This window comes from Hippopotamus amphibius, chromosome 9 (assembly GCF_030028045.1).
Source record: "Hippopotamus amphibius kiboko isolate mHipAmp2 chromosome 9, mHipAmp2.hap2, whole genome shotgun sequence".
Lineage (NCBI taxonomy): Eukaryota > Metazoa > Chordata > Mammalia > Artiodactyla > Hippopotamidae > Hippopotamus > Hippopotamus amphibius.
In genome coordinates, this window is record NC_080194.1 from 66,500,781 (window position 1) to 66,527,698 (window position 26,918).

The 26,918-nt window shown below is 40.5% G+C and overlaps 1 protein-coding gene across 4 annotated transcripts in view; it reads left to right on the forward strand.

Annotated features, from left to right (window-relative positions):
- The window catches only part of DLG2 (discs large MAGUK scaffold protein 2), a 1,973,535-nt gene that overhangs the window by 1,643,811 nt on the left and 302,806 nt on the right, over positions 1-26,918 (forward strand). For all 4 annotated transcript variants that reach the window (XM_057748299.1, XM_057748301.1, XM_057748302.1 and 1 more), the window contains one exon: positions 24,970-25,072. In XM_057748299.1, coding sequence (XP_057604282.1) covers positions 24,970-25,072 — 103 coding nt within the window. The remainder of the gene's footprint in view (positions 1-24,969; positions 25,073-26,918) is intronic.

The window sequence follows — 26,918 nt, forward strand, 5'->3', positions numbered from 1 at the left end:
CCCACATATATAGCCAAAAAAAAAAAAAAAAAAAAAAACTCTCTTTCTCTGTTATACTAATTTCCTCTAATCTTTGCTGAGTAATCTGTCACAGTCAGAACAAGTTTCAGCTCATTAGTTGACAATCTTAATGTCGTTCTCTTAAAATAGTCAAAGCTTTGCTCTTTTCCTTAATATCCAACAATAAATATGGATTTTAATGTCCCTTCCCCCAATGCCTGAGGCTGAAATTTTCACAAAATCAAACTCAGATTCGATACCTTCTAAAACTACTCTGAAAAAAAGAACCAAGCAGATTAATTCTACCATTTCTGCCTTAATCTAAAAAGCAAATGATGTGAATTTTACTTATAAAATATGTTTAACCAGGAAATAACCCAAAAGAACCCAATTTTAAAATTTTACATGCCATTCACATTAAAAAGTACAAAACTGAAATGTGCTTTTAGTGGTATCGGTAGTGGTATTAGGTTGAACCGTATGGAATTGCCATTTTTGTAGGTCATGTCAAATACTGGCCATTTTGTATGGTTCAGACTAGTATGGATTCATATGTCTCTAGCACCGATAGAATACTCACAGATGTCTTGGTCCTACGACACTTGGGTAGAGGTTACAGTCAAAGATGATAGTACATAAAGTCCGCAGTGGGTTCAGACCAAAAAAGCTACCTCTATTGGTTTACTCTTCAAAAGGATGTTAAACAAAGCAGGTATATTTTCCAGCTTCCTATGTTAAAAGTAACAGCCACCATCCATTGAGTAGATTTTTATATGTATCATCTTATTCAACCAATATGATTCTACGACTCTTTTGAAGTAGATATTCCTATCATCACTTTGTAGATGTGAAAATGGAGTCTCAAAGCAGGTCACTTGCCCAGGATCACACAGTGGGTAAGGGACAGTGTCAAAATTCGAAACCTAAATCTGCTGACAAAACCCATGCTCTTTCTCCTTTATTACACTGCCCCCATTGATATGGGAAGGAAGGAAGGAAGGGAGGGAAGAAAGGAAAACAATTCTTTAAAATGAAATACCAATTATTATCAACATTTAATACTGTGGATACACGTTGCATGAAAACTTTATCTTTCTACAATTAGGCCTTTGAGATAAAATCCTATAAAGTAGGAGATTTTCTTATAGACCCTGAGCTCCTCAAGAACAGAGATTGTATCTAAATAATCTTGGTATCGGTGGGATGTGGCATAGGGTCTGAAACATAGTAAGTCCCAAATGAGTGCTTCTAGAATGAATATCTGAATGAATATCTGAATGAGTAAATAAACAAATGACTTTTACAATGGAGGGAGGCAGAGTAGGTACATAGCTCTTTGCAGAATCAAACATCTTACTCTGTGTGTGTGTGTGTGTGTGTGTGTGTGTGTGTGTGTGTGTGTGTGTGTGTGTGTGTGTTTTAACCACATGATTGAGTCACAGTCATAACTCTGAATGGGACAATCATGGATTCTCTTGCATACTTGTTTGTTTAATAAATGAAGGAACTAAAGCACAAAATTCCAAAAGTAATTGGTGAAGAAGTTAGAGCCACATCCACTGAGTATTCCTGAAAATATACTGATCCCTGGATTTTGCCACCTATCAGGACATAAAAGCACTAATCTCAAATAGTGAATTATCCTAACCTAGTTATATTTTGATACTAGGATATATTTGCGAATATACAGACATTATGTGAATATACATATACACACATATAAGTAATTGCAGAACAATTTACTTTCTTTAAGGAAATATGAAAGTTAACTGGTTTTTTGTTTTTTGTATTTTTGCACACAGCAATTAATAAAAATCAAGATTGGGCAGGAATTTCTAGATGGCAGAAAGCCAAATACAAGCTTTTAACTTTGCAAACCCCACCCATTTACTAATCCTAAAGTGGATGAGTGCTGCAGAAAGGAAACTTACATGACCAGACACCCAGAAGCCAGCAAAAAAGAAAGCAAAGGGGTCACTCTTCATACATACAACAGACACTTTTAAGTACATTATCCTGAAAAGCACGTTGCACTATTACATATACTTTTTCTTAGTGATTTATGCTTTTATGCACATTTATTTTATCTCCTATTCATCAAAGAAAGAAAATAAAACCCACACTCATTTCCTAATTGACCTGACTTTCTCATTATACCTGACTTTGAGAAGAAGCAATATTTAGAACTGATGCATCCCCTGCAAATGGGGGGCATGCAAGCATAATCTAATCTCATTATTCATGGTTTTCAATCAGTCATTTCACATGTCTCCACTGTGACTCTTCCCCAAGTGCTTCTTCAACCTGTATTTTGTATCTGAGGTTCATACTAGAATTATATCAACGCAGTGATGTTTTCAGGCTTTTAAGAGGGAATGCATTGTTGGCAAAGGATAGGTAAGAAATGAAGGTTACCGTGGAGGTGATGTATACCTTGAACTACGTACATGCTCAAAAGCTCAAAGTTAAGCTGTTGTTGACTGGCTGGTGAGGCAAACTTGGAACCCAGAACATTCAGCTTGCAATGACAATTTTAATAAGGAGCATGAACATTCAATCAGTTCCTTGATATATAGCAGGGCTCTACATTAGACGAGAACAAGTGGGTTTAAAAAAAAAGTTTTACAGCAGCTCCATGGCCCTATAAATCCTAGGGAGCTTCCCCAGAAGCCCAATGTAGAAAAACCCTAACTTAAGGCTTGTCTTTGACTTAAAGTCACAGAGCATTAAATATAAACAAGACAGCCTGAGATGGCATTTCAAAATGGGAGCAAAGAATTTTATTTCAGTTTGAGAGCAAGCTCCTGTGGTTCGCCTGTGTTTAACAGCTAACTCAATGTTTTAGTTGTATTAATGTTGGAATGAGAAAACTTTTTATTTTTTATTAGCATAATTATAGGGCTCTCAAAGCAAGTCAGTTTGGACTTCAAATGGGCAACCAATTCCAGAAACACTGCATTAGGCAGTAAACACAATAAGTCGTAGGCTGCCCTCCCAACAGAGCAGGAGAAATTAACCAGAGAAGAGAAAAAAAGGATGTGGTAAGAAAGCAGATCTGTCAGAGGGAGGGGGCAGAAGGAAGGCGCGAGAGAGCAGCAGCAGGAGGAGGGAACAGAGACAGCCGCAGAAGAAAGGTAAGGAAGTGGGAAGCAAAGGGAATGTAGTCACAGATGCAGCTGCGGAGAGATCAGGAGAGGATCACGGAGGTGAGACCCTGACCGGGGAGGAAGGAAAAGGAGCGGGGGGGGGGGGGAGAGCAAGAAACGGAGAATCAAGGCACCCCACCTTTGCAGGGCAGTGGATGTGGGAACTTTTCCAGGTGGCTAGGTGTTTGGCAAAAGAGAAAAAACTGCAGTAGAAAGCTGCATGCGATACTACATGGTCAAGGGAAAAAGACAGAGGAAGGAGATGTTGAAGAATCTGGAATTACATGTCTGAGTTCCACGGAACTCCCAGAGCCAAGAACAGCAAGGACTAGTTTTGTATACATTACTCTGAGGCTGGCAACTGTTAGGGTAGCTGATAGAGTTTGAGAGTTCGGGTTCCAGACAGCTCCGGTGCTGCTTCTCCTTCGCCTCCCACACCCCTTATTGACTTAATGCTGGTCACTCTCTTAAGATGTGGTCGAGCCTGCAGCAGTCAGCCCCTGCAGCCAGCCTTTCATGGAACCAGCCCCAATGCAGAGTGAAGTACAGTTCAAGGAGTGGGCTGGGTAGGGAGGCACTGAACTTGGCCATAGGAACATAAAAACCTTTGATATTGATTAAGATGCTGGGGGGTGGGGGGAGCAGCTGAGCGCTCTAAAATACCCAAAGGGGCCGAGCTGCTAAGGGGGCATGGCCCCTGCACGGACCAATTAGGGCTGAAGGGAACCACCCCTAGAAACCAGGACTGTGACAACATGCCTGGGGCGGGGGGCGGGGGGGGGCGGTTAAGGAGATGGAAAGGCAAAGTGGCCCATGGTGATGACAGGCACTTGCGGGAGCTGGGGAAACTGTTAGGAGGCATCCTTTTGTGATATGCAGTGTAGGGGATGGCGCGGAGGGGGTGGAGTCCGTTCAGCAGCACCCTGGCATAGATGCCTGTCAGAGAGTGTCACCTGCAGCCTGGGGCTGGAGGCAACCAGTGTGTTACAGGAGAGGGCAGCCTAAGTGTAGCAGAGAAAGCAAGCAGTCAGTGTATCACAGACCAGAGCTCTTGTCCCAGCTCTGCTGGCTTGGAAGCGTTTAACCTCTCTGTGCCTCAGTTTCCTCATTGTAAAAGTTAAGCTCAGCAAAGCTCTTGGGAGGATTTGCAATAACAAGCCCAGCACAGTACCCTGTTGCTCAATATTCCGTTACTAGTATTATCTTTATTAGTAAATTCCTTCCACATTTAAATTTCTGGTCACTGTTTAAGGAAAGCCGATTTCACTGGATTTTTTCCCTCTTTAGTCCCTCCCTCTTTTCTGTCTCATCTCCTCTGATTCTTTCTCCTTCCTTCCCATTATTTACTGAGCATTTACTTTGTGCTAGGAACTGCACCGTAGCAGTGAAACCTGTTTTCTTGATGTTTTTTTCTCTAACTACGGGAGTGTGGCTTTTTGGCTCTGTTCACATCCAGAGCTCCGGCAACTAACCATGGAAACTCAGATTTCACTGGGGAGTTGTGTTCTGTAGGGAGCTGGGTTCTGTGCACTAAATTGGGAGGAATGGAAGGAGGGAATTGGTTAGTAATTAGAAAAGATTTAAAAGACTGAAAATACCTCCCTGACTGTGTAAATGGAAAATTTTCTGATGCTTACAATATTCACTTGGGATTGATGGTTAAAGACTGTATGTACACAGCTGTGGCTAATTTATGAATCCCTGATACCTGCTTGAAGGAACAAAGAAAGTGAGGAAGGAGAGAGAATTCCAGAAGAGGGCTGTTCTTCCTCACTCCTTTGATTTTATGCAGTTTCTCTTTTCAGAAGAGTTTTGAACTTATTCTGTTACTTCTTCCAGTTCTCCAAATGACCAGAAACTTTTTTAATGAAATCATTGACTCTTAGAGTTAAGGCTATATATTATGTGGTCCAGCTAGCACTTTCTAAAAGAGGCCACATTCAAGACGACAGCTCCAGCATAGAAAACCCCACCCTACAAGAAAAGCTGATTACCTTCTTGTCAGGGTCCTGCATGTCTCCTACACACATTCTCTTCTCATCTCTTTCTTTTCTAGTTTGTCTTCTTTTCATTATTAGCCACTGGAATTGGCCACCAATTTTTTGGTAAGCTGATTAATAATATCTTTTTTAGAGGAATAGGAGTCTGAAGGAGTCCTCAGAGCAGAGGAAGAGCTTTATCAGGCACATGTAATTGCAATCACCCTCCAAAATAACCTGTGAGGGAGGGAATCTGTGCCACATCCTAGGAACACATGAGGACAAAACAGTGGCTGGGACTCCCCTCAAGAGACTTACAGTCTAGTTGGTGACATTTATTCATGAAAAGGTAATTTAAATGGAAAAAGAAAGCAAATTATACAACATTGTGTCATTTAATCTGTTTTTTAAAATAACTATATATGGAGGTAAATACATGTGCTTTTGTACCTATATATAGCCAACCCTTGAATAACACAGGTTTGAACTACACAGGTCCACTTGCACAGATTTTTTCCAATAAATGTACTATATTCCATCATTTGGATGCACCAGGTACTATTCTAGGCATCAGGAATATAGCTGGAGATATTGTTTTTATATGTGTGGAAAACAATGTGTAGAAGTCATATATTCAATTTATTATCAGTGGTTACCTAAAAATTAGAGTAGAAAGGAGGTATTCAATTTCCTTGTTCTTCTGTATTGTTTTAATTATTTGGAATGAGCCTGAATTGTTTCTGTGCCTTAAAAAATAATAATAAAAACATTAGAGGAGGATGAAAATTAAAACAACACATAAGAACAGTAAGTAAATTGAGTATCTCCTTTTTTTTATTTAGATATTCTTTCTACAGGTAATCATTAGATTACCAGCTAGTGATTCTAGAAAAAAAAAACAGAGAATTAGAAAATTACCATTTGCCAACCCTCAATAAAATAATTGTTTCAGGCAAGAATATTCAGTAGATGCTAAAAAAAAAAATTGAGATGAAAGTTAATTGTAAAAAGGATATTCACATAGTTTCAAACAATCACCTCACAGATTTGTGTTTACAAAGGTGCCTTTAGCATGGAGAGATCTGGTGGTCCTTAACCAAGTAACCAAACTTTGTATCACCAATGTGACAATCTCACATTTTGGTCCTCGGAATGTGATACAATGAGAAGCAGTCAGCATTACTCACAAGATTTTGTGAAACAAATGTTTGACCTGATTCTGATCAGGAAGAAACAATTAGATAAATCCAGAACATTGAACAGTCTGTAAGCATCTGGACTGAACTCAAAAGAAAGAAAGAAAGAGAGAAAGAGAGGAAAGAAAAGAATAGAAAAATAGGGAAGGAAGGAAAAAGGAGGGAGTGAGGGAGGGAGGGAAGAGGGAAGGAAAGGAGGCAATGTCATTAAAGAAAAAAAAAGGTACTGTTTTAGATTAATGACTGAAGACATAATAACAACCAAATACAGTGAGTAAACCTTGCTTCAGTCCTCGATTGAAGGGAAAAATCTATAGACAACATTTTGAGGACAGTTAAGGAAATTTGAATAGGTAGAGTATACTGGATCGTATAGAATTGTGTGTGTGTTTATATCATGATCTTTATTCAAGATTCCCAAAAGTTAAACAAATCAACACTGCTTTCTCATTGTCATCCATGAGATAAAATGAAAATTTTCAGAATAGTTAAAATCTTTATAAATGTTAAAAAGAACTTAGAGTGAGCACCACACATGGGTCCAAAAAAAGAAGAAAAAGTTTAAGGACTTCTCTGGTAGCACAGTGGCTAAGAATCCGCCTGCCAATGCAGGGGACAAGGGTTTCAGCCCTGGGCTAGGAAGATCCTACATGCCGCGGAGCAACTAAGCCCGTGTGCAACTACTAAGCCTGTGCTCTAGAGCCTGCGAGCCACAACTATTGAGCCCACGTGCCACAACTACTGAAGCCCGTGTGCCTAGAGCCCATGCTCCATGCAATGAAGAGTAGCCCCCACTCGCTGCAACTAGAGAGAGACTGCGTGCAGCAACAAAGACCCAACTCAGCCAACAAATTAATTATTTTTAAAAAGAAACATTTAAAAAAAAAAGTTTGAACCTGATACTGCTAGGTAAATTAGCATGCACCATAATTTCCTGAACAGAATCATTCTTTTAAAAAGTTTGCATAGTAGTAATACCTCCAATGAAAGAACACAGAACTTTTTTTTTCCTTTTATATTTTTGTGTTTTCTACCTTTCATTATTATATATGAAAGAGCAAGAGTGGGGAAGCTTACAACAAATATTTCATATTTAATATAAGATTTAATGTAAGCCAGGACATAACCCCTGGCTTCAGGGAGGTGGTGGGTGGGTGGCGCGATGTCGGGGGACACCAGGTCCCTACAAAGGTCACATGGAAGAAGAAGGCAGGAGTCACAGGCTTATGACCAGAGGCAGCCTCAGTGGGCTCTAAGATGAAACCTTTTTTTCTTTTTCCTGACTATGAGCAGGGTCACCCAGCTCAGAATAGCTATTCAGTCCCAAGTGACTCGAATGTGCTTTTCAAAGTAGAACCTATCTTCTGGTTAGTTTCCGTCTCTTAAATTTAATGTATCTCCGAGGCTGCACTATGCCACCTGTCTCTGACTTTGTGTGAGGAATCCATGCCCTGTATGGAAGGATCATAATACTCTTACTTGATAAACTCCTTGAATAATTTATAATAGATTATCCATGTCAGAGGTCCACACACCTGTTCTGGGGAGCCAGACAGTAAAAATGTTAGGTTTTGCAGGCCACATGGAATCTCAATCATATAGAATTATTGTTAGTGTTCTTAGGTGTAATAACGGTAATGTGGTTATATAGCAAATATCTTTACACGGAGGAGATGCCTTGCTGGTATGTTAGGTTAGAAGTGGCCTGATGTCTGCCACATGTTTCAAATGGTTCAGAACAAAAAAGTGTGTATGTTTATGTGTGTGTCTCTTCTCTCTTCTGAGATAGATAGCTAGATGGATAGCTAGACATCAGTCGAGATAGAGACAGAGACAGATAGGCAAAGAAAGAGAGAGAGAAGGAGGGAGAGAGAGAAAGAGTAAACATGCCAAAATATAAGCAATTGTTAAATCTTGATGAAAATATGGATTTTCATTGTACTGTTTTTTCAATTTTTCTGTAGTTTGAATTTTTCACAAAAAATAGTTGAAAGGGAGTTTGTTGCAATAGTCTAGATCAAGACTTAGGGCTAGGGTAGCAAATTAGAAAAGAAAGAACAAAAGTGAAAGATATTTTGAAGGGAAAGTAGATTAATAAATATCATCTCTCAACAAAGTGGTAAATACAGTTCAATTTTCAGCATTTTTGTGCAGGTCTCTTTTTGATTTGACTGATGAAACAATTGGAAAGAGAGGATTTAAGAATCCTTGACACAGCTTGCCTGAACTCAGAAAAACTGTTTCTGGGAGCTTGTAGACAATGAGATGATGAGCTTATTTTCAGGTGAAGAATAAGTAGGGTGAATGCTAAGGTGTAATTATGGACAACAGTCAGATGCCAAGATACACATAAGCACAAACACAAAAGAATATCATTATCCCGAGGAGCTACAGTGAAACAGACATGGGGGGGGGGGTCCTGCATCGGCAGCCAGAGTTGGAGTTTTGCATTCATGGATTCTGACCAAGACAATTCCATTAGCACCTTATTCCTACTCAAGCCTTTCAGATGCTTTAGAAATGGACCATTTGACAGGTATGTCTCTGGAGACAGTTTTTTCCTTCCTCTAAAACTGATTTTCATGCTTGTTAATGAGGTCAGGGGTGGGGGGAGAACCAAGAACCTCTTTCACATACCCTATAATCTCATTAAAGTTCATTTGGAATTAGCATATTTATGTGAAAAATGGTGTCGGTCCAGCATTTCTTAATGCAGGTGCGACTGCGTTTTTGGAAGGAGAGTTTTTCACTGTGTGGGACTGTGGCATAGTGTGCAGGACTCAACACCCCTGAGCCTTGCATGGTTAATGCCAGTGCTCACCTCAAATGCTGACCTACCTCTCCCCCACATTTCCATACCCAGTTGAGAATTTCTGATAGATGCTAGGTCACTGAGGGCAAAACCATTGCTTTTCTCACCAATGTATCCCCAAAACTTAGTACAATGAAGACACTCAGTAAATACTGAATGGATTTATATAATGTGTGAAAGTTTGATTACTCAACTTTACTCGGTTTTTCTATTAACATTACTGTATTTTTCCTCCTTGGTACCTCTTTTTGTTTTTTATTGTCAAAGTAACACAAGCCTCAAATTCAATCGTTAAAACTTTTTCAATAGCTTTAAAATTGTTCTTATAATACATGTTCACTTAAAAGTTACTCAGATTCTACCTTAAAAAACTAAAAATAGAACTACCACATAACCCAGCAATCCCACTACTGGGCATATACCCTGAGAAAACCATAATCCAAAAAGACACATGCACCCCAATGTTCATTACAGCACTATTTACAATAGCCAGGACATGGAAGCAACCTAAATGTCCATCAACAGATGAATGGATAAAGAAGATGTGGTACATATATACAATGGAATATTACTCAGCCATAAAAAGGAACAAAATTGGGTCATTTGTAGAGACGTGGATGGACCTAGAGTCTGGCATACAGAGTGAAGTAAGTCAGAAAGAGAAAAACAAATATCATATATTAATGCATATACATGGACTCTAGAAAATGGTGCAGATGAACCTATTGCAGGGCAGGAATAGAGACATAGATGTAGAGAATGGATGTGTGGACATGAAGGTGGGGGGGAGGGGGTGGGATGAACCAGGAGATTGGGATTGACGTGTATACACTACCATGTGTAAAACAGATAGCTAGTAGGAACCTGCTGTATAGTACAGGGAGCTCAGCTTGGTGCTCTGTGGTCACTTAGATGTGTGGGATGGGGAGGGGAAGGTCCAAGAGGGAGGGGGATATATGTATACATATAGATGCTTCACTTTGTTGTACAGCAGAAACTAACACAGCATTGTAAAGCAACTATAACCACATTTTAAAAAAAATTTTAAAAAAAGAAACCCAGAAAACTAAGGTTTTTTGTGTTTTTTTTTTAATAATTTAGTACTTGCAATCAGTGCACTGATTTCAAAGAGGAGGACATGCTGAGCAAACTCAGAAGGCTGCTTTTATTACCACCATCCAACAGAGAAAGGCCTCAGCTTCAGATCTGACCCTAACCTAAGGGAACATACATTCATCCCAGAATAGAGCTCTTAAAGGGTGAGGTGAGAAGCAGATCTTTGAGAGCAAGAATTTAGCCTTGTGCCCCAGAGTTTGCCTGAGCACTTTTGGCGCTTGAGTGATGTGGTGGTGATTCTTCAGCAACGATGTTTCAAGGGCATTGAGACAGGTTTGGGGCTTCAAGGACAGCTCCACCATGATGCTTACAGCCCAACACCATTCTGAGAGACACTAGTATTGACAGAGACCTGTGCACAAAGTGCAGTATGGTGGACAGAGCCCTAGAATGAAGAGAATGTGTCCACCCTAGGTTTCATGGGGCACTGTTCTCAGGTTCATTGTGTTCCTTTCCAAAGTATATCTTAAAGGAAGTTCCTGAGCCACTCTGCCAAGTCCTAATGGGTGACAGAGCCCCAAAGGGCCAGACAGTTTGTAAATCATCAAAGTCACAGCAGAACTAGAGACTGAAATCAAATTTAGCATGAATAAAGTGCCAGCAAGAGTACACTGGAGAGCAGAGAGCTACATCTCCATGAGAGGTGCCCACATCTGACTGATCATCTGTCATTAGACAGTTGTTTTCAAGATAAAAATTCTTGGGCCTCACCCTCAAGGATTCTGATTCAGTGAGTCCAGTTTAATCAGCCATTCTCCCCCAGATGAGAAATTCCTTCTGATAAGGCTCTGATTGTAACCTGGCTCATAATAAGTATGTGATAAATGGTTGTCAAATAAATTTTAATGATTTAAATAAAAGTGATGTGCTCTAATAGTTGTAATCATTTATTAATTCCAGAAACATCATTAGGTATCTATGTAGTGCTCCAGGTATTAGAGGAATGGATGTAAAGGAGACAAAGTCCCTACTCACAGGAAGCTTTTCTTGGAGTGAGTGAGATGATAAACAAGCGAAGTATCAGGTGGGGCTAAGTTCTGTAAGGAATAGAAACAGGATGTTAAAGATATGCTGGAAGGCTAGTTTAAATGGGGTAGTCAGCAAAGAGCTCTCTAAGGAATTGGCCTGTAAGCTGAGAGTTGTGAAAATAAGGGATCAAACGTGAGAGAAGAGATAGGGAAAAGCACTACTGTCAGAAAGACAGCGATATAAGGGCCCTAAGGCTGGAGGGAACTTGGATTTAAGTGAAGCAGCGTGAAGGTCCTTGTGCCTGTAGGACAGAGGAGGCCGCAAAGAGTGGAATGAGATGGAATCAGAAGGATGGGTGGAGGCCGTGGTTAGGTGTTTGGATTTTATTCAAAGTACAAGAAGCCAATGGGAAAAAAATAGCTGGAGAGAGGCATGATCTGAAATACATTTTGAAAAGATCATTCTGGCTGTTGGGTTGCAAATGGATAGAGAAGAGCAGGGAGCCCACTCAAGAGACTATTGCAGTATCCCTGGGAGAAATGGTGTCTTGGCCAAGGGGGATCAGGGTGGAGTTGGAGAAAAATGGATGGAATTGAAATACTGCTTGGAGCTAGAAACAGACATGCTGATGGACTCTATGGGTGAGTGGGAGGGAAAGAGAATTAAGATTTGTTGGCATGTAGGTTCTTAGTTGAGTGGTGGATGGTGGTATTACTATTTACTGCAAGTGGAAAAACTCCCCAGAAAAAGGTTTGGGGGAAAAAATTGAGTTTGATTTTGAGCATCATGAGTTTGAAAACTCTTGGACATTCAGCTGGAGATGTCAAGTAAGCAAGTAGATTCATAAGTCTAGACTTCAGGGAAATTCAGAGCTGGGGAAGCTATCATATATAATATTAAAAACTCATAATAATATACAATAATAAATATTCAACTATTTTTGCTTACATATTCTTATAAAGATAGTTACTTTGTTACTCAAAACACATGACTCCTAAAAGTTATTTATTGTGTTTTGGCCTATCGTAATTTGGGTTTGGATGGCCAAATTATACCTTATCATTTTCAATTAAAGACTCCAAAATGATCAGTCCTTTATAAATGCCCTGGTAAACCAAAACATTTTTAAAGGTTTGTTTTTTTTTTTAATATATGCCTACTTTTGCATCAGCAAGCCAAATTTAAAAGGGATGTTCATTTTAACTGCTAAGACATGTAAACATTCAGTATCAATTTTTCATTTTGCCTCTGCTCTGGGAGGATTCTGGTCTTGAGCTTTTATGCAGCAACTATCAGAAATGTTATCACTCACAACCAAGTGCAACAGCCTCCAGGAGGAGAAGGGAACTTAATTAGAAATTTCCACTTCAAATACAATTTATAGTTCATTTACTCTGGGACGTGCTAGAGGGTGTTTGAAAAGTTTAATGCTGAATGAACTGTTTTTCTCAAGCTGTCAACAAAATACACATTAAGCATAGAATATATTTGTTTATTAATCACTAGAAGGGACCTCAGAGATTTAGCATGAGACTCTCTATCTAGATGAAGAAACTGAGTCCCAGCGAGGGAAAGGGATTTCTCAAAGTCAAATAAGCTAACAGCAGGATGGGACGAACACACAGGTCTTCTAACTCCTAGGACAGTGCTTTCCAGAATACCATGCTTCCTCTTTCGATGTGTATAATCTTAGCACTTCTCCTTGGCCTGCTAAGTCTTTATTGAGATAGTTTTACACTAGTCTAGGTCATCCTCTTACTTTGTGAGTGTCGGGGAGAGGGTCAGTAATAGTTAATAATTATATATCCTTATTATATACCCGATACTGCTATAAATATTTTATATGTTATTAACTAATCTACCCTATGGCAACTCTGGAGTGGGTACTCTTTATTGCCCCCATTTTGTACAACAAGCCTCTTCTACGTCTGGTCTAGTCAGATCAGGGTACTGACCTTAGGCATATCAAGAATAAACTGATGTTAACATTAACTATTTCTCTAAGCTTCAGATAGATATTTCCCAACTGCCTGTAAAATTGTAGATGCCCAACAGACACAGAAAACTCGACATGTCCAAAACAAAATGCACCATTCTCTCGTCCAGACCCACTTTCCACCCTGTGTTCCCACTTTGATTAATGGTACCATCACCCCTCTCACCACCTTTCTTATCTCCCATTGCTCATCCACTCAACACCATAAATACTATGTAAGCTCTGTTTGGTTCCAGAAGTATTTGAGAAGAATAGCTAGGTACATAGAACCTCCCTCTGTGTCCTCTCTCTAGTCTGCACTTATTTCCCACCCTCAATTCCATTCTCATGTTTCTAATTCAAGCCTCCATCATCTACCATGTGTAATACTGCAGTCGTCTCCCATCTGGTTATCCTATTTTTGATTACTTAGGTCTCCAACCCTACCTTTTCACTGTTGCCATAGTTATCCTTCCCCAAACAGAAATCAGATTGTGTTAAATGCCTTTGTAAAACCCTCCACCAGCCACTTATTGACAAAACTTCTTAAAGCTCAAAGAGGCATTCAAGGTCCACTTCTGCTAGCACCATTTTTCCCTTGTCTGTCTCATTCTCTCTGCCAGCCACCCCAGCCTGCTCACAATTCAAGATTGAATGGGATATTTATAGTTTCCTTGCTTCCTTTACAAGTATGTGATAAGGATCACTTAATGCATGTCAATTCTTTTATTACATTTGTTTGTTTATATCTCACCTTATTCAGTTACCAAAAAAAAAAAATGTGAGGTGGGAAAACAGTTTACTAAGTGTAAAATACTTTGAGATGCTATTTTTAAGCCATGGAAATCACTGACTTTGAACCACAGGGGACCCTAGAAATGGTGGGGTCCAGCACCTTCTGTTTTCTTCAGCGGCTCATTAGCTGTCCCGAGTTAAGTTAGTGGCAGAGTTAGCAACAGAACCCAAATTTCCACCTCAGTATATCACATCACTTCAGGAAATTAAAAATGGATTTTTTTTCTCCCTCTTGAGAAAAGATGGAGCCTTCTACATCGATTTAATTCACTGGTAATATATCTGCTCATTTTACTATCCCTGTTCTCTCTAAATAAAGTAGAAACTGTTTGGATTCTGCCCCAGTTTCTTCCCTGCTGCCCCCGCCACATACCAACCAGACCCCCAACTGTGAAGTAATTTGCTTGAAACAGTCCCCAGTGTTCTGCACCTGACTAATTTTGATTGAAATCCGGTGCCAATTATCTAGCCCTTTCCCACTGGGTCACTCCTTTGTATTTTTTTCACAACTGACAATGCAGTTAAATGTGTAGTTCTTAGCTCCTCTTATTCCAAGACAATCTCATACCAAATCTATTCTTTGGTTTTATTATTGCTGATAAAAGCTATTTAGAAGTCCTTCTTGAATAGATAATGATGCACCTACCCAGCATGCCAGGTGTTCTGTTGAGTACTTTGTTTGTATTACCGTAATCATCCTTACAACAACCCAGCAAAATAAGGGTTACTATCTTAGTTGCATAATAAGGAAACTGAAGCTCAAAGGGGTTAAGTAACTTCCCCAAAGTCACAGAGTTGGTAAATCATGGGACCAAGATTTGAATTGTGGCCTCCTCGAGTGTAAACCCAGTGTTCTTCCCATGAGAGTTTTCAGAGCAGGTGGGTGACATGAGCTGGGATGGAAAACGTCAGCTGCCACACGCGGCAGTGCTGCCTTCTGAGAAGCATCTCCAAAGGGATCGACTGGACTTGGGAGGCTCTTAGCGAGGCTGCCAATAGCACATGCCTCTTGCATTTTATCTGTACTCTCTCTAGCTGTAAGCACTCCTGGGGAACAGGAGGATGGTGAAATAATATTCCTCAGGTCTAAGCTGAGGAATGGCTCCCCATTTCAGTCAAGGTAAACTGTAAGTTCACGCCTGGGAATGCTGACCCTTAAACCAGATTGCCTGGCTTTAATTCCTGGCTTTGCCATATATGAGCAGCGGAACCTTGGACAAGTATTGAATCTGCCTTTGCCGTAGTGTCCTCTGTAAAAGGAGGCGTTGTGTGTTCCTACCTCATAGAGCTGTTATGAGGGTTAAGGAAATTGATATATGGGAAACGCTGAGAACAGAGCCTGCCACAGTGGACGTATGTACATGTGAATTATCACCACTACAGCACCTTCACCTTCATTTCTCTGCCTCACCTCTCATCTCTTTCCCTCTCTGCTTTCTCCCCTCTCTGCCCTTTAGTAACAACTACTTTCTTTTCTTCATGTGTGCCAGACCCCCTCTCACCTCCAGACCTTCCTGTGTGCCTCCCTCTCTGCCTGGAATACTCTTGCTACTCCTCTGCCCACAACTCTTTCCACAGCCCTGCGTGGGTACCCCCTACCCATCCTCACCTGGAGAAGGCATTCAGATCTCATTTCTGATGTCACTTCCTCCAGAAAGCCTTCTCATACCTCCTCATACCTCAGTAGGGACCCCTCCTTTGGGTCCCAGAGCATTCTGACCTTATCCTGTCTTAGCGCTTAACCAGTAGGTGCTTAATCATCTGTTTACCTGTCACTGTCCTCTACTGAATGGTAAACCACTTGACAATGGCCATGTGTCATTCTAGTTCACTCCTCCCCTTAAGTTGGAAAAGGAAATGACAAAAATGAATATTTTAAAGAAATGGATTTCTTTTTTATCAGCACTGTGTTTAGCTCTAGATACTACACCAGGTTCACATTAAGGAATAATAGTGTACGAGAGCTTCCAATTTGCCATAATTGACTTCACATGCACTCAGCTGAGTCTCTGATGAGGCATTAAATAATAACAAGATGCTAGAAATAACACCTATAAGAGCCATCCCAAAATGGAACAGACAGACTAGAAAAAGAGTTCCCTGTCACTGGAGGTATGCAAGTAGAAACAAATGATCACTTGGGGAGAATGATAGGGAGGGAAGGGGAAGGGAGTGAGGTCATTTAACCTGGAAAAGGGAAAACCATCTTCAAATGTTAGATAGAAGCAGTCACAGAGAAGAAAAAATATTCTGTCCACCTTCAGAGGACAGAACTAGAACCACGAGTTGGAAAGTACCAGGAAGATTATTTAGATTCAACACAAAGAACTTTTTTGATCACTATAGCTGACCCCAAGTGGATTTGCCTGAGTTCTTCATCAGGTGAAGCCAATGTCAGATCAGCTTGGATGACCATTTGCCTGGGATAATGCAGTGAGGATATATTATTCACTCACTCATTGCTTGTTCAGTCACTCCCCTCTTCAGTTATTACCACCTACAATCTACCAGGCACTATGTTAGAGACTCAAGTTCCAACAAAACAAGCTCCTACTTTTAGGAGCTCACAAGTAAGCACATTCCACAAGTCCATTCAGATGCAATCTCTGGAGGAGAGCGGCCAAGGTGGCGGAGCAGAAAAGCCCCTCCTCTCACGAGCACACCAAAATCACAAGTATCGGCAGAACAACCATCGGTAAAAAAGACTGGAACCTGCCAGACAAGACCTTCTGCAACTAAAGACATGAAGAAACCACAAGATGGGTACAAGGGGCAGACTCATGATATGATCAAAGCCCCTGCCCCGCAGGGTCAGCGACCCACAAACTAGAGAATAATTAAATTGCAGGTGTTCTCCCACAGGAGTGAGAATTCAGGCTCCCCAGCCCTAGGGTCCAGCACCAGGAAGATGAGCACTTGGCCTTGAAGGCTAGTGTGGCTTTATTGCAGGAGCCTCACAGGACTGGGGGAAGCAGCGTACATAAAATGTCCTGTGCACCAGGACCCAGGGCAAAAGCAGTCACTTGATAGGAGCCTGGGCCAGACCTACCTGCTGGTCTTGGAGAGTCTCCTGGAGAATCAGAGGGGTGGCTGCCTGGCTTGCCCGGGGCCTTAGACACTGGCGGCAGCCACATTTGGGAGCGCATTTCTCCAGCAGCATCAGCCACGCTGGCGCCAGGTGGGACCCTCCCACTACCTCATTAGCCCAAGATCTGGCCCTGCCCAACGGCCTGCAGGTGTCCGTGCTGGGGTGCCTCAGGCCAAACAACTTATCTGAGTGGGGACACAGCCCAGCCCACCAGAGAGTCAAGACCCAGCTCCAACCACCGGTGAGCAGGCACCGGCCCCTCCTTCCAGGAAGCCTGCACAAGCCTCTAGACCCGTCAGGGGGCAGACACCAGAAGCAAGAAAACTACTGTTGCACAATGCAGGCCAGATACTACCTTGTTGTGGTTTCTTCATGTCTTTAGTTGTAGAAGGTCTGGTCTGGTTGGTGCCAGTCTTTTTCATTCATGGTTGTTCTGCAGATAGCTGTGATTCTGGTGTGCTCGTGAGAGGAGGGGAGCTCCAGGGCTTTTCTGCTCTGCCACCTTGGCCGCTCTCCTCCAGAGATTGCGTCTGAATGGGCTGGGCTCTGGTCCTACCCAGTAGCAGGCCAATGCAACCTTCCAGACACCCTGGACCCCATACCAAACTGTGTCAGGAACCAGCCCCCCTCCCCACCAATGATCTTAAACAAGTTTGGGGCTCCCTGGGCCCTGCAGATTCCAGGAATCAGCTGTGCCTGCCAGTAGTCCAGCACTAACCCCGGCATCTGGCTTCACCTGCCAGTAGATGGACAACAGACCCAGAGTCTTCAGGACCCTGACTCAGCCCACCAGTGAGCCCGCACTATCCCCAAGGACCCCTAGGATTCCACAACCAGCCACCTCGTGACCAGGCCCCACTAAACAGCAGCATCCATACCAGGCAGGTCCTGGCAGCCTCCCAGACCACCCACATAGCCTGCTGCAGCAGAAGGATCCATGCAGCCCTCTTAGGGGAACCCCTAGAGCACGTATCTTGGGTGATGAGAGGGGAGTGCACTGCTGGGATGCATAAGACATCTCCTACAGAGGGCCACTTCTCCAAGGTCGAGAAATGAGACTAACCTACCACAGACATAAAAATACCAATAGCAACTTAGACAAAATGAGGCAACAGAAGAATATTCCAGACAAAGGAACAAGATAAAACCCCAGAAGAACTAAGTGAAGTGGAAATAAGCAATCGAGATAATTAAAGAACTCGGGAGGAGAATGGATGCACAGAGCAAGTTAGTTTTTAACAGAGTTAGAAAAGATAAAGAACAACCAAAGGGAGATGAGGAATGTAATAACTGAAGTGAAAAATACACTAGAGGGAACCAACGGCAGACTAAATGATTCAGAAGAACGGATCAGTGAGCTGGAAGACAGAGTAGTGGAAATCATGGCCACTGAACAGAAAAAAAAGAAAAAGGGATGAAAAGAAATGAAAACAGGGGCTTCCCACGTGGCACAGTGGTTAAGAATCCGCCTGCCAATGCAGGGGGCATGGGTTCAAGCCCTGGTCTGGGAAGATCCCATATGCCACGAAGCAACTAAGCCCATGTGCCACAACTATTGAGCCTGTGCTCTAGAGCCCGTGAGCCACAATGAAGAGAAGCCACCACAATGAGGAGCCTACGAACCACAATAAAGAGTAGCCCCGGCTCATAGCAACTAGAGAAAGCCCGTGTGCAGCAACGAAGACCCAATGCAGCCAATAAATAAATTTAATTAATGAATTAATTTTTTAAAAAAAGAAATGAAAACAGTTTAAGAGACCTCTGGGACAACATCAGGTACACTAATATTCACATTATAGGGGTCCCAAAAGAAGAAGAGATAGAGAAATTGCCCAAGAAAATATTTGAAGAGATAACAGCTGAAAGCCTCCCTAACCCAGGAAAGGAAACAGTTACCCAAGTTCAAGAAGCACAGGATGTCCCATACAGGATTAACCCAAAGACGAACACACCAGGACACATTGTAATCAAAATGAAAAAAATTAAAGATAGAAGACAATGCTAAAAGCAACAAGGGAAAAGCAACAGATAACATACAAGGGAATCCCTATAAGGTTATCAGCTGATTTTTCAGCAGAAACTCTGTAGGTCAGAAGGGATTGGCAAGATGTATTTAAAATTATTGAAAGGGAAAAGCCTGCAAACAAGAATACCCAGCAAGGCTCTTATTCAGATTTGATGGAGAAATCAAAAGCTCTACAGATTGAATCTTTGTGGAGTAGAAGTTTTCCAGATGAGGAAGAGATGAAAAATTATGCTCTAGGTAGGGAAAATAGCATATGCAGAAATGCCTGAATCAGAGAAATGAAAAAGGTCAACATGGTGGGAGAACAATGTGGTTGAATCAGCTTAAATGTGTACATCATACATCAGGAGTTGAAGAGGGTCGCAAAGTCTCTCCCCATTTCCAAAATTCTGATTCAGATATCATCCTTTCTATAATGCTAAGAAATAGTCAAATATTTCCGGAGAACAATGAATCATTTATTCAGGGGCTCCCTGGAGTCCCAGGCCAGGGGCCCTAGTGGCTGAAACAGCAAATAGTTCACTTTTATAAGCAAAAAGAAAAAAAGGTTAACCCTGAACATGGTCCACCATTCTCCTTCATATTAGCAACTGAAAACAAACAAAACAAAACCCTACAACTGGAGGTGCTAAATTTCTATCTATCACAAACATGGTTGTGAAAAAGATGCCATAAGAAATAGAATGTAAATTTTTCTACAATCTAATGACAGTTGCATAGATAAGGAGATAGCAATAGATGAAATTGTCTAACTTACCCATAACCTTTTACTTCAGCCCTATATGATCTAATCATTACAAGCTGGACTATAATGTCTAAACCAGGTTGTGGGGCTGTTGTAGTGTGAACCAGCCACACCCAATTGTATGCTGCTGTCTCAGGGAGCTTGAAAGTCAAGTTTCAGAATTGGTATCTTATAGGCATAGATCCTCAGAATTGGAAATTGGACAGGTTATTAAAGGAAGAACAGTGGGAATTGGTAGGTAAGATCTCAGGAGTTTTAGGACTTTCCTGGCAGCACAGTGGTTAAGAATCCACCTGCCAATGCAGGGGACACAGGTTCAATCCCCATTCCGGGAAGATTCCATATGCCTCAGAGCAACTAAACCTGTGTGTCGCAACTACTGAGCCCACATGCCACAACTACTGAAGCTTGCGCACCTAGAGCCCGTGCTCTGAAACAAGAGAAGCCACTGCAATGAAAAGCCCACTCACTGCAACAAAGAGTAGCCCCTACTCGCCACAACTAGAGAAAGCCTGTGTGCAGCAACGAGGACCCAATGCAGACAAAAATAAATAGATAAATAAATATATAAAATAAATCTTTAAAAAAAAAGATCTCAGGAGCTTTAGATTGTTTTAAATCCTTAACCTCTTCCAACTGTCTAACTTTGAACAAGTTAGTGATTCTCTTTGAGCTCTGTTTTCTTATATGTAAAGTTGGAAAAATAATCCCAGCCTCCTGAGAATTAAACAAGGTAATGTATAAATATCTCCTATATAAATGAGCATGCCTGATGCTGTTATCAATGATTATCATTGTTAATCTCAACAATAACGAATGGCATCCAATCTCCCAGTCCATGCTTTAAAAAGAGATAATTAAAACTGAAGTAGAAAAATAATATGTTAGGCTGTGTCATACTTGGTATTTTAAAATGTCATATCAATAATGTAAACTGTTTTTGAATGCCTCTGAAAATGTTATTTAAGCAAAGATTACTGATAAAAACTCAGACCTCAGAGATTGAAGAATCAAAGTGACCTTGAAAAGTTTGAAAGACTGGAGGAAAGAACATTTGCTAAAACCTGGAGGAAAATCAACAGGGCCACGGGCAATGTGATTCGGGATAACAGCAGCATCAAATGTGAGACCCTTGTAGAATTAGGTCCAAGATGAACAAGATTTGATTATTACTGGCCCAGTGGAAAACAAACACACATAATAGAGCACATCTGCTACCATGGAAAGAAGCCTGGGCTGCGCAAGAGAAGCTCTGGGCTGGTGCTAACCCTGTACTAACTCTGATATGACTTTGGGCAGGTCCATCCCCCTATGCAAACCATCTCTAATGTGTAAGCACTGAATGAACAAATCTTCCACTGCTGAAATTCTATGTTCAAAAAAAAAAAAGAAAGAAAGAAAAGAAAAGAAAAGAAAACTGTGAAATAACCTATATATTATATTCTACATTAGTTAATTTCCATTAGATTTTATTTCATCACTTATAATCACAGCTCTTTGAAGAAATGCTCACAGCATAGTAAATACCATTTTCTGAATGCCTGTTTGTGCCAGGCTCCGTGTTAAGGTCTTTACAGATACTGTCTCATTGATTTCATGCAACAGCCCTGATAGGCAGGTAGATATTATACCCATCTTACAGGTAAGGAGGAAGCTGAGGTCTGAAGAAGTTAAACAACTTTCCCAAATTACTGATGGACTCAGGATTTAAACCTAGCTCTCTCTGACTCCAAATCTTTTGTTCCTTCCCACTTTTTCATGCCCCCTTAGTGTACTAACTGAGAAAAATTCAGAGGATGGTTACAATATTAAAAGACATGGAAGTCTGATGTTATAAAGGAAGGGTCCAAGGAAGGGTGTCTTTGCCTGGTTCTCACATCGAACACCAAAATATATTCCAGTAGAACAAAGATTAAATGGCTAAAAAGTAAACCAGAGTTTTACTAGGAGAAAAAATTTGTTTAGTAATATCAGAGAAGGGAAGATATAATGCAAAACTGAAAAGCTAAAAAGGAAAAAAAATGTGACTATATAAAACATTTTAAACTTCTATATGGTAAGAAATAGCATATGAGGGAAAAGTTTAACTACTTAGAATACAATAATAAAAGATACAAATACCAAACTAGTAAAAATATTTTCAATACTTATCTAAGATGAAGAACCAATATTCTTAATATGCAGATAAATTTTTAAAAGAGCAAACTGGGACTTCCTAGGTGGCGCAGTAGTTAAGAATCCACCTGCCAATGCAGGGAACATGAGTTCGATCCCTGCTCTTGGAAGGTCCCATATGCCTTGGAGCAACTAAGCCCATGTGCCACAACTATTAAGCCTGTGCTCTAGAGCCTGTGAGCCACAACTATTGAGCTCATGTGCCGCAGCTACTGAAGCCTGAGCACCTAGAGCCTGTGCTCCGCAACAAGGGAAGCCACCGAAGTGAGGAGCCCTCGCAGCACAATGATGAGTAGCCCCCACTCGCTGCCACTAGAGAAAGCCCGTGTGCAGCATTGAAGACCCAATGCAGCCAATTAATTAATTATTTTTTTTTAAAAAAAAGAGGAAACTGTCCAAACCAAAAAAAAAAAAAAAGGCAAAATAAGTGAACAGGCATTTTATACAAAAATAAATTTAAATAACCAACATATTAAAAAATGTTTAACCTCATAATTAAAGAAATGCAAAATTTAAAAATATAATTACCTACCTATCAGAATGGCCAAGGTCAAATGTTGGGGTATGAGAAATTTTTACAAGAGTGTGAGGAAGTAGCCAATCACATTATTTGTGGGAGTATAAATTAATGCCAGCTTTTTGGAGGCAACTTGGCAATAGCTATCAAAATTTAACACTCATACCTTTTAGCCAACAACTTATTGTTAGATGATATTTATTACAAAACTGTTTACAATAGCAAAATACTAAAGCAACCAAAGCACGCATCAACTGAACTGTGCCCTGGTAAAATATATTGTTTTATCGCTACATTGAATAATAGAACCCTCCATAGCTATTAAAAAGAATGAGATGATGTATGTGAATGGGACTTCCCTGGTGGTTCAGTGGCTAAGACTCCATGCTCCCAGAAACACCTTCATAAGTATTTGTAGTAGCAAAAATCTAAACACAGTCTCAAGCACATCAGTAGGGAACCTACTGAAAGCATACTGGTACATCCATGCTGTAGGATACTAGGCTCCCATTAAACACAAGAATGTTATGAGCTGATATGGATGATGTCCATGATAGATTGTTAAATGAAAAGCTAAACAGAAACACTTTATGCAATTAAATACATATGATCTTATCTGTTTAAATAGAATGTCAATAATATATTAAAGTATAAAATAGAAACAACTAGCATAGCAGATTTCTTAAAAGCATACACTAGAAACTGCTAACAGTGATTACCTCTGGGAGTGAAGATGGTGCGGGGACTTTTTACTTTTCTTTTTATACCTTTTTGAAACATAAGAATTCATTATCATGATCACAGATTATTTTTTAATAAAAAGTTCACCCTAATTGTTTAAGAAAAGATCATTTGGCCCATGGCATTTGTGTATTCAGCTTCCTGTAGGCAGGAACCTAGAGCAAATCACTTTTCCTGTCTCTGGGGGCTGAGTCATATACTTCTGACTCATCAATGCCTAGACAGTCTCTGAAATGACTGTCATTTAATAAGGATTAAATCTGGGATTTTATAGTTCAGAGAGGCTTTAGACTCACAGAACCTAACAGTCCCTTCCCCCTGAGGCGGGAGAGAGTTGAGGCTCAGAGAGGTGATATGACCATCACTCAGCTAGTGAGGAGTGGCCCAGCTGGGTCCAGCCTCCCTCAATGGACTTCCCAATGTTACCCTGTAATCAATGCTCTCAGTAAGCCAATCAATGCTTTCACCAGAATAGAAAGCCAGGAACTTTATAAAAGTGAATAAGGAGACTTTAACAAAGTTATGAGAGGACCAGCATGTGGGATTAAAGATTACAGATGTTCCAGACCTGACAGGGAAAACACAGTGGCAACCCCCCAACTACCACCAAATATCATTGTCAAGGAAGACTGATGAGAAGTGAAATAACATTTTATATTTTACACGTAGATAAGCTGATCAGTTCTTTTATTCTTCTTCATGCTCCATAGCCATCTTCCCTGTAACTAGAAGGAAGCAGAATTCTGGCATCAGCTGTGTGGGTTGGAAAACTGCACTCATTCTGTGTTCAGCTGCAGCAGAAAAGCTTCTTAGGGGCTTGTCTTGTTCACCTTTGTTCCCCATCCACTGTCCCTCTCCTGGGGCACACACAGAGCCCTGTCACTGGAAAACAGTCATTACATTGTGTTGGCTTAGACTGAATTGATTCGAGAAAGATTCTAGCTTCGCTTCTCATTAAATTTGACTTTAGAGTGATCTTTCCCTCTCGGCAGAGTTTTGTGCTTATTTTTTAGATGCTCTGTTTCTCTTTTGGCATGGGCTCCAAAATGGGAGTTAGCAAAAGCAACATCAACTCCTGGCATTCTCTATTTCATTTTGTCACAATTCATTCTGGAACAGTACATAAGAAATGGGGCAGTCAAGTTTATTTTGGAACAAGGCTCAGGGCTGTCTAACCAAGCTCAGGATGACAGGACTAGGCATATGACCAAAGAGAGGGATTTGGCAGGCAGCCAGCCCCATTCCACACAGTCTCCCCAGAATCTCATATGAATATATTATTCTGTCAGCACATACTTTTTCTACATACATTACACATGTCTTTCTTTATTATCCTGTTTTCCTTCTAATTTTGAAGGCTCCTTTCTATCCCAGAAATCTAGGAAACTCGTTGAATCATATTAAATGCACACACTAAAATCTTAGTGGATATGGGTAGACAAAACTTTCAACCCATTCAGACAATGACACAAACACCAGAGGTGAAATTTCATGTTTCTGCTAACTAAAGTTATCAAGAGTATGAAATTTGATAAGTTAACACTCAGATGCCTGGGTAGGACATAAAGGGTTTTGAGGCAGGTAACATAATCTTAAACAGTCTCTCAGTTTTGGGAAACTTTTTCCCTCTGTCTATCAGAATAATATGCCTCATGAAATACCAAAATTCTCTGGCTTCCTCTCTTTCAGGTGAATGGCATTGACCTTCGTGGAGCATCCCATGAACAGGCTGCTGCAGCACTAAAGGGGGCTGGACAGACGGTGACGATTATAGCACAATACCAACCTGAAGGTCAGTGAGAACTCAGACTCACACTCACAGTGTTCTGATGTGTTTCCGTGTGAATGAGTGCCTGCGTTTCTGATCACCGGTATTAGCCAGTCACCACCAACGAGATTTTTTAAAACAGTCTATGGTGAAAAATTGGTGGTTCATGTCCAAAGAACATGAGGATTTGTTCCTCTTAATCTTCCAAGGAAAATATCCAACAGTTAGCAGACCCTGTTTGAAAATATGAATTTAAACAAGTAACAACTAGCATCAGCTTTATTTCATTTACATTCTTATCTGGTATACACTTTTGCTCAGCTATAGGTACTATAAAAACAATTAAGATTTAGGAAGCAAGGGGGAGCGATCTCACCTATAGAAACAGAACATGATCAGTAGATCATATTCTCTCCTTGTGGCTTTGACTTACTCTTATTAACACGAACATGGTTTTTGGATGTCCCTGGTATGGAATTTTTATTTTTTATTTTTATTTTATTTTTGCCTCTTCTGCCTCACTATCCCTTGTTTGGAATGCATCACTGTAAACTCTGAGACTTGGTGAGACATCATGAGTTGAATTAGCCAATTGAGATTTGATGAGATGTTCTAAATTGGATCAGCCAAACCTGCTTTTTGATTTGTTTCAGCGTCTGTTTCTGTGATCAGAATAAAGCTCAATGAGACAACTGGGATGTTACCTATTGTGGCATTGATTTCTCAGCAAACATATATATATAAATATACATATATTTTTTATTGCTCTTTTGTTAATGAAATGTGGGTTATATACATCACTGTGGACCACACTTTGTACCAAAAAAACCAAAGGAATATGGTTCTGTCTTCAAGAAATGTAGTAAACGGTTTTTGGTCCACATGGCTAACAGAGAGGAGAATTTAACAAATGAACATGAAAGTACAAGGTGCCTTCAAGGAAGAGCCTTTGTGCATGTGGGCATAAAGAGCTTTTTGGGCCTTTTCAAATGATCCTTTCTTAGCATCAGTTGGTTTATTTACATTTGGAAGATTGAGGTTTGTGTCTTTCCTGTGACATCTTAGATTTTACCATTAATGGTGGCCAACCACGTGTTTTACAAGAGAATAAAGAAAACATTCCGTTGATTTTTGAGACAAGAGAAAATGGTTGGTTTGGACCCTACCTCAACATCTTTTGTGACATGATTGAGTTCTTAACCTTTCAGGACTTTACTATTCCCCTTAGCAAATTGTAAAATGTAAACAACTCCTGGCCAACCACAAAGTTGTATTATAATAGCTTCTTTTTTGAAAACCCAACTAAATACAATCTTTTAAGTAAAAGAAAGAAAGAGAAAGAAAAGAAAGAAAGAAAGAAAAAGAAAGAAAGAAAGAGAAAGAAAGAAAGGAAGGAAGGAAGGAAGGAAGGAAGGAAGGAAGGAAGGAAGGAAGGAAGGAAGGAAGGAAGAAAGAGAAAGAAAGAAAGAGGGAGAGAAAGAAAGAGGGAAAGAAAGAAAACATTCTGCCATTATGTGTTTTGGTATGCTACTTTCACTTTTTCTGACTTTAGAATTAGAATTGGTGATTAAGTCATATCAAAAAAATTATTAATCGTTTTCTTCTATTGGCCTAGCCCAGATATGGCCAGAGAGACATCTGGGAAGAGAGGATTTGTGTTTGTCAAAGATGGACGATGACAACACCAAGGAAACCTGTTCTTCCCAGACAGTTTTGACAAGTCTTTCTACTTCTTAAAAATTAGTAGATACGTCTTCTAATAGGAATAAACAGCTCCAAAGTATCCACTGTAAAACAGAAAATGAAAAGATCTGGGTTAGCACCATCTGATGAACAAATTCTATGCAGTACAGAGTAAGGACTTGTTCAT